This window comes from Impatiens glandulifera, chromosome 7 (genome assembly GCF_907164915.1).
Source record: "Impatiens glandulifera chromosome 7, dImpGla2.1, whole genome shotgun sequence".
NCBI classification, from domain to species: Eukaryota; Viridiplantae; Streptophyta; class Magnoliopsida; order Ericales; family Balsaminaceae; genus Impatiens; species Impatiens glandulifera.
In genome coordinates this window covers 40,077,198-40,090,213 of record NC_061868.1, presented here as the reverse complement: position 1 = coordinate 40,090,213, position 13,016 = coordinate 40,077,198, and the positions used below count along the sequence as shown (strand labels likewise).

General features: G+C 26.9%; 2 protein-coding genes across 3 annotated transcripts; one reads left to right on the top strand and one right to left on the bottom strand.

Annotated features, from left to right (window-relative positions):
• Positions 1-764: 764 nt before the first annotated feature.
• Positions 765-2,443, bottom strand: LOC124910445 (copper transport protein ATX1-like). The gene is made up of 3 exons (XM_047451088.1): positions 2,310-2,443; positions 1,194-1,269; positions 765-1,110 (listed from the first exon to the last, which is right to left on the bottom strand). Exons 1-3 carry the CDS (start codon positions 2,316-2,318, stop codon positions 896-898), a joined length of 300 nt encoding a protein of 99 aa, XP_047307044.1. The 5' UTR covers positions 2,319-2,443; the 3' UTR covers positions 765-895.
• A 4,979-nt stretch (positions 2,444-7,422) lies between these two features.
• LOC124945527 (kinetochore protein NDC80 homolog) lies at positions 7,423-10,852 on the top strand. 2 transcript variants are annotated; one of them, XM_047485982.1, is made up of 5 exons: positions 7,423-7,604; positions 8,682-9,790; positions 9,888-10,134; positions 10,224-10,370; positions 10,448-10,852. In XM_047485982.1, exons 2-5 carry the CDS (start codon positions 8,682-8,684, stop codon positions 10,661-10,663), a joined length of 1,719 nt encoding a protein of 572 aa, XP_047341938.1. In that variant the 5' UTR covers positions 7,423-7,604; the 3' UTR covers positions 10,664-10,852. The 2 variants fall into 2 exon arrangements, with proteins under 2 accessions (XP_047341938.1, XP_047341937.1); XM_047485981.1 differs by having other exon boundaries at positions 8,679-9,790.
• Positions 10,853-13,016: the final 2,164 nt, after the last annotated feature.

Here is a 13,016-nt window from a genome sequence, read left to right as displayed (position 1 = left end):
CAAATCGAAAATATACATCGTTTATCTTAAAAATAAAATCAATAGACTACCGTTCACCTCCTTCTAAACTTATAGTTATAGCAAAATATACAATGTTTATCTTAAAAACTAATAGACTATTGTTCGTCTAGTTCACCTCTTCTAGGCTTATAGTCAGGCCAGAATATACACCATTTATCTTAAAAATCAATCGAGAATACGACTACTGTTCGTCTAGTTCGCCTCCTTCTAAACTTATAGTCAAAACAAAACATATGTTATCTTAAAATAAATAGACTATCCTTCTAGACTTAAAATCTGAGCAAAATTATTTATCTTAAAAATCAATTGACTAGTCTATTATAAATTTAAAAGATTTGAATATATATATGTATAGTAAATAATACATTTTATTTACTTTTTGAGTCAAGTCATCACATTTTACCTACATCTATTCATAAATATATTGTAATTAAATAGTTAAAAATATTTTTTTTATTTATAAAGTATAGCATTGAAGTTATAAAGTACAGCATGACCTTCAAATTAAGACGGTTTTAAATAAGAATCAAACTTATTATCTGCACGAGTGAATTATTTTTGTTAATTAAGTTACATTGATTCAACTTTTTTCCAATTTAAGGATGAAAATAACGTAGTAACTTTTAAGTTAAGCTCTAAATTTGACAATTTTTTAAGTTAAAAGGATGGATATGAGCCAATATTATGATCAAGAAATAATGTATAAATATGATAGAGAACTCCATTTTAAAGAAAAGCACCACATAACCAAATTTAGCAACCACCCAATAAAGGGAAGAAGCATACTTATTCTTCTTTAAGAGAATTACAAAGGTTAAGAAGTAAAACATAGATCATCATGATTTGCATCAAACTTCAAAGACAAATTTGAGTATCATTCAGCTTCTACAGGCTTTGTTTCAGTTCCAGCTAATACTGCTTCGCCTTCTGCATCAAGTTTAACAGAAGCCGGGATTGGTGCAGCTACCTCTTCAAAGAAAGCGGTTTTCTTCCCAGTTTTGGAAACAGTATGAAGAACTGCCTCTGGCTGCACATTTCCTTTCACTGTCACTTTCTGTTCCTTCATATCAATGTCATAAGACTCCACTCCTAACAAATCATGTAATAGTCCTAAGGTCATTTGAACAAAATCTATAATCGGATTCTTAGTTTTTCAACAAATTCAATCAAACCTTCCATCTTCCCAAGGACCCTTCTCACGGCTCCAACACAGCCTTCACATGACATGCAAACCTTGAGGACAACAGTCTGAATTTGCACCAAATACAACCAATTGAATTTGAATATTTCGCGCAAAAACTTAGCATTGAGAAATAACATATTCATCTCTTCTTTATTATATCAATTGGAAGGGAATAGAATATCATAAGTCATAACCAAGGGGATTAGGCAAATTAAGGCCCTCAATTAGGAAAGATCTTCAAGAGGAAATTGATCTAAACAATCAAGCTTTCAATGAATAAGATAATTACTGTCCAGAACAGATAATACAAACTAAAGATGATAATTGTCTAGAACAGATAATACAAGCTAAAGATGAATAAGAGAAGAAAGTAGATGATACCTGTCTATCACAAATAATACAAATTAAAGATGATAACAGTCTAGAACAGATAATACAAACTAAAGATGATAATACAAACTAAAGAGAAGAAAGTAGATGATGATAACTGTGTAGAACAGATGATACAAACTAAAGATGATAACTGTCTAGAACAGATGATACAAATTAAAGATGAATAAGAGACGACAGTAGATGATGATGATAACTGTCTAGAACAGATAATATAAACTAAAGATGAATATCACAATCGCAATAAGAATTAGCAGTTGCAATGTCATTAATAGAAGATCTAAACTAGTGGATTAAACGAGGAAAAAGGCGATCAAGCATATCAAAAGTTGATTTATACTCAAAGATCAGAGATATTGATTAGAAGAACTACGTCCGAACTTGCTTAAGAAGTCGCACTCGCAATAAGAATTAGCAGTTGCAATGTCATTAATTGAAGATCCAAACTAATGGATTAAACGATGAACAAGGCGAAGATCAAGCATATCAAAAGTTGATATATACTCAAAGATCAGAGATATCGATTAGAAGAAGTACGTCCGAACTTGCTTAAGAAGTCGCGATGTAAGATGGAATTTCGTCTAAGCAAAAGGAGATTCATGAAAGCTAACATTGTAGTTGGATTATGCTAAGCATAAACAATCAGACATTAACGAGATTTGATCAACACTACTAGATGAAGGAAAAAAGTAAGTTCATAAGAAAGACGATATACCTGAGACATGCTGATGAAGATGAAGAAGGTTGAGAGAAATGGAACTTTGTCTTAGCAAAATTGAATTTCAGGAATTTGAAAAGCTTAATTGTTGAATATGGAAGGTCTTTAGGTCGGTTTATATAGATAAGAAAAGGAATCTGTTATTACGAAATTAAAATGTGAAAGGTTTAGTTAGAGTGAGCATAATATTTTTAAAATATTTTATTACGGATTTAATTCTCACGCAAAACGTTTTAAGTTTTTAGTCTTTCAGCAAAAGAAGGTGAATATCTCATCTCTGAAGTCCTGGGTTCGAGCTCATCAGATGATAAGTTTTGCGTCTAATTAAATTGATTTAGTAGGTTTGCGACAAGTTTTGCGTCTAATTAAATTGATTTAGTAGATTTGCGACAAGTTTTACGTCTAATTAAATTGATTTAGTAGATTTGTGGATCATGTGCTTAACTCGCGGGGACTAGTCGTTAGTCACACTCCGAATGAGTTGTAAAACCCAACGTCTGATTAAATTGGTAGAGTAGATTAGTCTCACTCCGAATAGTTACCGAAGTCATTGTTCAACAGAAAAAAGTTGAAATGGTGTTACTCGAGTTAGTTATTGTTATTTAATTAATATAATCACTTATCTTAAACTCACTAAGACAGTAAGATAAAAGTCAATTTAACCAAACGAACTCAATTATATTTGAAAACGCTTTGAGTTTAAGCGTAAAGTCATAGTCATGGAGTGCACGTCGGATGGAAGGGCAATACAACCAATGCAATTGCATAGACCCTACTTTTCAGAGCTCCAAATTTTTAATTTTAATATAAAATATTATTAATTATATATTATAAAGTATCTAGTAATATCATATTCCTTTTATATTTATTTCCTTATAATAATTTATAAGCTAATTTTTTCTATATATATTATATAATAATATTTTTTTTCTCCCTCCATATTATATAATAATATATTACTTATTTCTCTCTATATTATATATAATATAATAATTTTTTTTCTCACTCCATATTATATCTAATATAATAATATATTAATTTTTTTTTTCTATTATAATTTGTAAACAAATTTTTTATTTTTTTATAGCATTTTTTTATCTTTAATATTAGACTTATTTTCTATCTATCTCTATTTTAACTCTTTTATATTACTAACTCTATTTATATTATTTACATTGTAGATGTTTTTATATCTATAATGTTTTAATTTTTTTATCATAAATCCAACTAACCATAAAATCATTTTTGAGATTACATTTTAATACTCTTAAATTTATTTTTTTTTATTTGTTCTTATTCTTATATTTATCTTTATAATCTTTTCTCATTTTAAAATATCTATCATATTTTTTTATTATAGAAATATTATACACAATATATCACAAATATTATTAAAGAATGCTTCAAAATCATCAAAAGCATATCAATACCTATTACTATAGGTATTTTTTTCTTTTTTGAAATTAATAATCTAGTTATATATTTAATATATTTTTATAAAATGTACAACTATTATATTTATTTAATTTTGGGGTCATAAAATTTGAATTTGCATTAGGTATCCCAACTCTCGGAACCGGCCTGTCGCCCTGATAGGGTGTCAAGCATTTCTTTAATTCTAAAAAAACACACATATTAATATAAGTTATTATAAAAGAAAAAACATTTATTTTTGTTATAAGTTTGTAGGGTAAGGGTATATATGGTGGGTGTTGGTGGCGGGCACGGTGGGTTAGCAACCGAACTTCAAATATGCTCTCAACAAATTTAAAACCTTGTTTGTTTTGGAAATAAAATAAGAGAATCTATTACTTTCAAACAAAGCTTTGTAGTACAAATTCTCAATCACCTTTCTATTTTATTTGCTTAGTATGAATTGGTGTAGTACATTTTTTGTTTGAAGTACCAAAATACTTTAAAAAATAAAATATAGTACCAATATACCTCAAAATGCTTGTACTACAATTACTACTCACAAGTCATAGTTTTATTTGGAGATAAGAATATGAAATACTTTTTAGATTTTTTTATTTGATGTTTGAATGTATGTGGTTTAGATGAAAGTTATAACTTTTATATTAAATTGTATTCGTGATATTTGATTTTTTTTATATATTACAGTGTTGAAGCCATTTTTCGTAAATAACCAAGCACCCAACAAAATAATAATTCCTGAAAAACAAAATAGAAAATATAGAAACTCAAAAGATTAAAAAGCTTAAATTAAGATTTATTTTCTAATTTTTTAAAAAGTTAAATTATGTGATGATTCATAAACATAAACTAAACGGACGGACGGTAGAAAGATGTCCAAATTTGTAACGACTTATTTTTAGATTGTACAATAATACATTGTTTTTAATAATTTTCTAATTCATAAAAAGGATAATTCAATTAAAAGAGGTTGACTTTAAAAATCAATTTAGTAAAAAAAAACATGCTTTTAACATTTATCCTATTTAGAAAGACATGTTTTTTTTATTTGTATTCAAATTCAAATATATATATAATAATACATAATTTGAATTTGTCGGGTCGAAAACGAGAACGGTAGTTAATTTGGATATATATATATATATATATATGAGTAAATGGTTATTTGAGTCCGATCGTGGGTTAATCCGCACATAAGGTTCAGCCACGAATGATGATTCAGGGTTTAAGATAACGCCGAAATGTGTAATCGAATGTTGAAAATGTCGGTTTGAGTTAAGCATTATAATAAATATTAGTAAATCCACGTGGGATGCACACGAAAAACATAAAAAAATCAAAATAAATTCGACAACAAAAAAAAATTACAATAATTTTAAAATATGTACTCAATGTGTATTGTACTCACTAAATAAAATTATGATAAGAAATTTAATTAATTTTATTATATATAATGTTATATATCATTATTAACGAAAATATTTTTATTTAATATTAGAATAAGAGATATAATTATTTTTATTATATTTTTTTCGTATGAATATGGAAAATTTATAATAATATATATACTTATTCAAAATATAACTTACAATATATATATATATATATACACACAAAATTATAAAATTATTTGAATAATCATAAGTATAATGGGTAAAGTGTTAACATTTCATTCATATTGGTAGATGAAGAGAAAATGAGAATGTGGACTTGAGTAACGCAAATATTGGTGAGAAAATCTAAGGATTCGTCCGCGGAGGGTTAACTAAAGTAAACATTGGTGAGAAAGCATAAAGATTCGTTCACGGAGGGTGATTTAGAGCCTATGTTTATGTCAAAAAGTATAATTGAATGTTGGGAATGTCAGCTTGTGTAAAGAAAATATTGGTGTGAAAATCTAAGGGTTCGTCAACGAAGGGTGATGCAAGGCTCTAAGATTATGCCAAAAAATATAATCGAATGTTTAAGAATGCACATTGAAAACCGAAAAATTCTTTCATAGAGGGTAAACAAAAGCCAAAAAGTATATACTTAAGTATAGTAAGAATTGAAAATGATTATGGTTAAAAATGCATTATTCAAAAAAATTATTTAAATTATATAGATATAAATATAGATATAGATATAGATATAGATATAGATATAGATATAGATATAGATATAGATAGGGGAAGAGATTTTAATAATTCTTTTTTTAGTATTAAAATTATTAATTATATATATATATATAAATTCATAAAACATAATAAATATTTATTATTTTAATTTATAATATTTATCTATCTATATATATTTGAAATAATATTTTAAAACCGAAAAAAAAAAAATCAATATATATATATATAAAATATATTATTAATTAAAAAAACTAAAATAAAAGAAATAAAAAATATTTGTTAAAAATAAAAACGAAAAACCTATTAATAAAAATATTTAAATTAAAAATATATTTAATTAAATATGTTAAGTTTTAAATTTATTTAGAAATAGATTTGAGACTTATTTATTATTATAAAAAATAAATTAAAATATTTGAAAGAATAATTTTTTATTTAATTATTTATATATCTATATATATATATATATATTAATTTTAAATAGTTTTAATAATTTATTATTTTAAAAAAATAAATTAGAATTGTAGGTACAATTTTTTATTAGCACATACTTTTTGTTTAATTATTTATTAATATTTGTTTAATTATTTATTATAATAATGTTTTATTATAAAAAATACCATATAACAATTTTATTACCACATATCATTTTTAATAATTTTATATATATATATTAATTTTAAATATTTTATATTTGTTTAATTATCTATTATATTAATTTATTTATTTTTAAATAATTAATTATATTCAATTTATTTATTTTTTTTATTTTTAATAAATATCAATTCTTACTAAATTTGGTTATTATATAATTAAAATTATTATAAATATAAAAATATAAAAAATTTAAATGAATTAATTAGACAATATTTTAATATTTTTATTTTTTAAATAAGTATATAATAATAAAATATATTACACCCAATAAAACTTTAATTTAATGAATTTTTTTTTCTAATTTTTTTTTTACATAAACGTTGTCAGAGTTTATATGATGGGTCTGAATGTATTATAATTTTTTTTTAGATATTTTTAAATTTTATATACTTGATTAATTTAAAAATATAAATAAATATTAAATTTAGATTAAATTTAATTTTACAAAATAAAATTAATTCAAATATTTGAATAATATTATTTTTATATAAATAATTTTTTATTTATACGTAAATACACGAAATTTATGTTAATAAAAAATATATCATATTAAAGTAGTTCAATGATAGAAGTCAGCTTAAAAAATTAAAATATAACGAATTTAATTAAATCTGTTTAAGTATTTAAGTTTAAGCATGAATCATATCTGTGTGGGTGGGGGCGTTATTGTAATTAATTTTAATAAAAAATAATAATAATATATGCATAAATTTAATAAAGAAGAAAAAAAAGTTGAAATAAATAACTTTTAGAGGGCACTTTGGGCCTCGCACTAAATATCCAATCCAATGGAAATAGTTTGTTTTCTTGGCGGGATTACAACTTGAATTTTTTAAATAAATCTTAAAATTAAAATCTTTTTTATTTTATTTATTTATTTTCTTTCTTACCGCTCTTCACTTGGACCTAATCTTCTTCTTCTTAGTCGGTTCTCCACTATTCCGATCAGTACCACGGCAATCGTCGCTCGGTATCCGGTAGCACGGATCAACATCAACTCAGGCAGTCGGAAGTTAAGCCTTCTTCTACTGTTGTTCACTCTTCAGTCCAGCAGTAGCGTCCACGGTCCAGCCTCAGGATCCAGGTACAAGTTTTTACGAATATGGTATCAATTTGGTCTACGATTGAGTTTCTGAATGAATTTGATATCAATTTGGTCTACAAGTGAGTTTCTGAGCGAATTAGGTATCAATTTGGTCACCTGGTATACATGAAACATTGGTTTATTTTTCTTAACTACTTATTTGGTTAACTGTTAGTCTCATAGTCTGTTATGTTAGTAATTAGTATATACTTAGACTAAGTAATCAGTATGTTAGTTTGTGCTAGACTGTTGGTTTAGAAAGTTGGATTTAGGAATTAGGTTAAATGTAAATAATGTGCATCCTAATTGCTAAGAAGTACCATATCACAAGAGAAACTGCAATGATATCAATTGAAAATTGGTACTGGGATAAGATTGAGTACAATGACCTAATTGAAAAGTTTGTTTTCATTGGATCGGACTGTGCTAACTAATTGAAAAGTCATGCTAAAATTCAATATAATCTCTCTGGTTTGATTTCCACTAAGAACACCTTAAGTTGAAGTGGGGGGCCATGTTTGTGGGGATCTTGCTAGTTTCCAAAAATTTAAAAAGAAAATTTGCAATACAATCTAAATTTTGTTGCCGTATATATTATGATGCAATTGTGTTTTTTTATTTGTGTTAAATAATTGTGATAGTTGGGTAATATTGAACCATATGAGTAGTTGAGGATTAAGTGGGAATCATGTGAGTTTTAGATGATTTTGGTTATGTGTATTCTCCAGGGATAAGTTTAAAAACTATGGTAATATGCTTCATCTTCTTCTTATTTGTTTTGGCTTACCATATTGTAGTTGCAGACATTGTAAGAAATATGAACAAGAATTTGGAAAATGTGAAATGAAGAGCAACAATGATTTGATAACATTGGTGACCAAATAAATTTAGGAATTAGGAATTTGGAATTTGATGCTCTTCATTTAAGAATTTGGAATTTGGAGCACTTAATGTAATAGATAATGCAAAATGTCAAATTTAGGAAGATTCATACATACGATTTTTTGTTGTTGTTGTTGCTGCTATGTGTATTAATTCTTTCATTTTATTTATTTATTATGTCTGTAATTGTAGAAGATGAGGAACACCAGCCGTCGCCCTCCGAACGAGTCCTTCGCGGATGACAGAAAGCCCCCGCCGACCCCCATGTCCTCTGGAGATCCCTGGTTATACCCCGGAGTTGGAGGGCGTCGCGATTCTGACGCAAGCTTTTGCAGCAACCGCTCTGCTGCGAGTTCTGTTCCGATAACTGATCGAGGGAACCAAATTTCAGCCATCCGAACTATCAATTCGTTTCTTGCCTCTCACTCATGTCCAATCATCATCAAGCCTTCTTTACCATCCGGAAAGGAAGTAATTGAAACCCTAAAATTCATACTCAACTGCCTTGAGTTTCCTTTAAAAAAACTCGAAGATGATCTTTTCACTGTTTTAAAATTCCTCAACTGTCCAATTAAGATCAACAAATCGGCTCTTAAATCTCCTGGAACTCCTCATGTATGGCCGAGTCTCCTAGCTGTAATCCATTGGTTGGTCCAACTCTGCATGTATGACGACTGTTCAACCGAACCTACGCAGGTCATTTCGATGTTTGAGGACAATAAGATGCTGACTAATTTGACAGAGAGTTATAAACACTTCCTTCAGGGTGATGATGAGGCAGCTGAAATGGTGGATAGGGAGTTCATTGATAAGTTGGTGCTAGATAAGGATGCTGTGCAAGAAGGTGTGAATTTGGCGGAGGAAAACGTAAAGAGTTTGGAGGCAAAGTTGGAAAGTCTGAGGTCGGAGCCATCTCTTATAGAATTGAGGGAAAGAGAGATGAGATCTCTGGAAGAAGATTATGGAAAATTTCAGGTGATAGTTGATCAATATAATGGACATAAAGTAAGTTTGGAAAAATCATGTGAAGATAAAGAGAAGAAATTGGAAACAAAAGTTATGGAGACTGTCAAGGTTTGTGAGGAAAACGAGGAGTTGAGAAAGAAGATTGAAATTCAGGGTATTAATGCGAGGGATGCAGAGAGGATGAAGAAGGAATTGCAGGCAGTGGAAAGGGATATTGCAGAGGAAGAAACTGCAAGGAATTCTTGGGAGGAGAAGGCTTGGGAGCTCGATTCTTCTATTAGCCAAAAGTTAAAAGAACTTGAGACACTTTTGATGGACGGCAATCAAGCTCTTAAGAGGTTTTCTTTTCAATCAGTACTTAATATTCTTTTCACTTCAATAGGTTTCTGTTATAAACCCTAATTATCATTCTGATTCTTGTGTGATCGTCTCTAGGATAAAGCTTGGGAATACATTCCAGTATGAGTTAAATAGCAGAGGTTCAACGGCTGCTGACGTTTTGGGAATTGATTATAAGTCAACTCTAAAGCCTGCTCTCGACTCCTTAGCTAATGATATAAAGAACAACTCAATGACAAAGCTGGAAGAGCGTATATCTCTTCAGCAACAGTCAGTTGATATTGCAGCAAAGATAGAGGCAAAAAAAATCCGCCTTTTATCTCTTCAATCGTGTTTGGATGAAGTAAGTGGCATATTTTTTTCAATGTTTCTCTCTTTTGCAACAAAAAGTGTTACAGTTGCTGAAAATTTTTCACTAACCAATTTACCCAGGTGGAAGAACAAATTAATTGGTTGAAGAAGGACAGCCAAGATTATATTTCAAGATGTGCTTCCCAAGCACAAATGATGGTAGAGAACGTTGAATCAGATGCTCATAAATTGGAAGCTCTCGAAAAAGAAGTAGAAATGTTTTTGAACGTAAGTTAGCATCTCATCATTTCTCTCATTTGTATTTCGACACTAATAATGAATGTTTTTTTTGCGTGTGTATGAAGAATTCAAAACTAGAGTTGCAGAAAACAGTATCAGAAGATGAAGAAGAGACTCAGATGTGCGCCCGTGAACTTTTTGCAGTGGTGGATTCGGTTTCCAAATATAAGGAAAATGTTGCATCGAAAATCAATGAGATGGAGACAAAGCTGTCGGAGACCGTTAATGCCATCTCAGATATGCACAGAAGTTCGTACTACGCACAATTTGATAACATCTAGGCCATGTAAAACATGGATCATCAACATGTTCCCTTTTTTATGTTTGTAATATCTATGGAAGTTAGTTTACTCCATTCACTTGATGTTAATTTCATAATTGGCTGATTAAGTTTAAATTGTAAGGAAATGTAGATTTATGTGGTAGTAGTTTGTACCTCAAATTTGTATAAATAGATTTTTGTGATACAAGAAGAGATGAAAAACTAGGGTTAATAGAAGGAAGGAGATGAGAAAGAAATAGCCAAATATCTAGGTAGGGTCGCAAATGAGTCAAATTAGCTCGGTTTATTTATTGACTCGAGCACGAACAAGTTTATAAATTTTAGCTCGAGATTGTCTCGACTGTTTACTTATAGACTCGATTCGAAAATTTGAACTAAAATTAAATTTTCAAAGATTTATGAAAAAAATATTTATTTTAAATTTTAAGTTTTAATATTAAGAAAGTAAAAAAAACATATTATTTATTAAGAGGCTCGACAAACAATCGAGCTAGTATAATATGAGCTCGACTCGAATATTAAACGAGCTAGACTCAAACTTAATCAAAGTCAAACTCAATTTCTCGAACTTAATCAAAGTCAAACTCAATTTGAGCTTTGACCGAATAGTTTGCAAGCAGCTTGACTCATTTGTAGGCCTAGAGTTCGATGTGTTGATTTTTTTGATAAATTTATGTTTCATCCTAACATATTAATGAAATTAAATAAACTTGTTAACACAATAACAATTTCAAACACATTCTCTAATTAAATAATTTGAATAAATATTTTCCAAAATGACTGTATTATTTGAATTGGTTGATTATTGCTGAATAAATTTATGAAAATATTAAATATATAAAATTAATAACCAATTTTTTAAAATATTTTTAGAACTTTTAAATTATAAAAAGAATTGAGATTTCATACTTAAAATTAAGATTTGACAAAAGAAGAGATTGCATTGCCTTGTTTTTTTTTAATATTTTTTTAGTCAATCATATATTTACAATATTCAAACATTGTTTCCTTATTTTTGGTACATAGTGAAATAGAAGCAAACTAAAGAGAATTTGGTTTTCTTTTAAATTTTTAAAAATTTAATACTTTTATTTTTAAGATAAATCAAGTAAAATCTACTGTTGAAAAACTAGTAGTTTTAATACCATGTTCCATTCCTATTTGAGATAATAAATAATATATCATCAAATCATTGAAATTCATGATAAAGTCAATTTATTAGTTTTATAATCATTTTAATGTTGTTTAAACTTTAATTTATGTCTATAATTTCTAGTATTGATAATTTATATAGACCAGTTCAAGATGTTTAATCTTTTAAAGCATATTTTGGACTCATCTATGTTAACCTAACCTATGTTATTATATATTTGGACATATATAATAACCTACAAGAACATAATTCTTAAACTTAATAAATTATTTAAAATAAATTAATATAAGTTTCACTATTTGGACTGATAATAACCTACAAGAACATAATTCTCAAACTTAATAAATTATTTGGAATAAACTAATATAATTTTCATGTAGTTATTGACACAATTCTAATAGAATTAAAATGCTAGCCTATATAACTTTAAATCAAAATATAAATTAGATTGCATATGATTAATTAATGTTTATCTCATATTACAACTAACAATAATTATATAAATTATTTTCTTATAAATAGAAATGATATAAATAATGTTATTTAAACCATTATTTTAATTATTTTATATTAAAGTTATTTGGATTGTATACAGAAACCCAACCAAACATTATTGTAAATAATAATGTTGACAAATACATATGAAAATTTTAATTATTTTATTAAAATAAGTACAGGCCTGCATCAATAATATGTAAAACATACACATCAAGGACGGCATGAACATTATTTATCAATTAAGCATCTCAATCTTACTTAATTATTTTTAATTATATAAAAGTAGGAGTAAATTTATTAGTTTATTATTAAATAAAATTTAAAATATATTTTTAAAATAAATATCCATAGAAAAATAAATAAAATTCTTTTAAACTACTTAAAAATGAAAATAACAAATATGGAAAAAAAACTAACTTATAATTCGGCAGGTTAAGTTTTTAAATCTAAATAAAAATAAAACAAAACATTGTTTTTGACATTTAATTTCATAAATTAAAAAAAAAATATATTAGTTAACCTACTAAATTAAAAATTAATATATTGGTTTGACATTTTATCTTTTTAAATTTAATTTTTTTTTATCAATTTAATATGTTATCATAATTGTAAATGATAAAATAATAATATATTTTTGTTTAAAAAACATACAAAAAAAAATTTAATTACAATTTTGAGTTAAAAATAATTTAATTGAGAA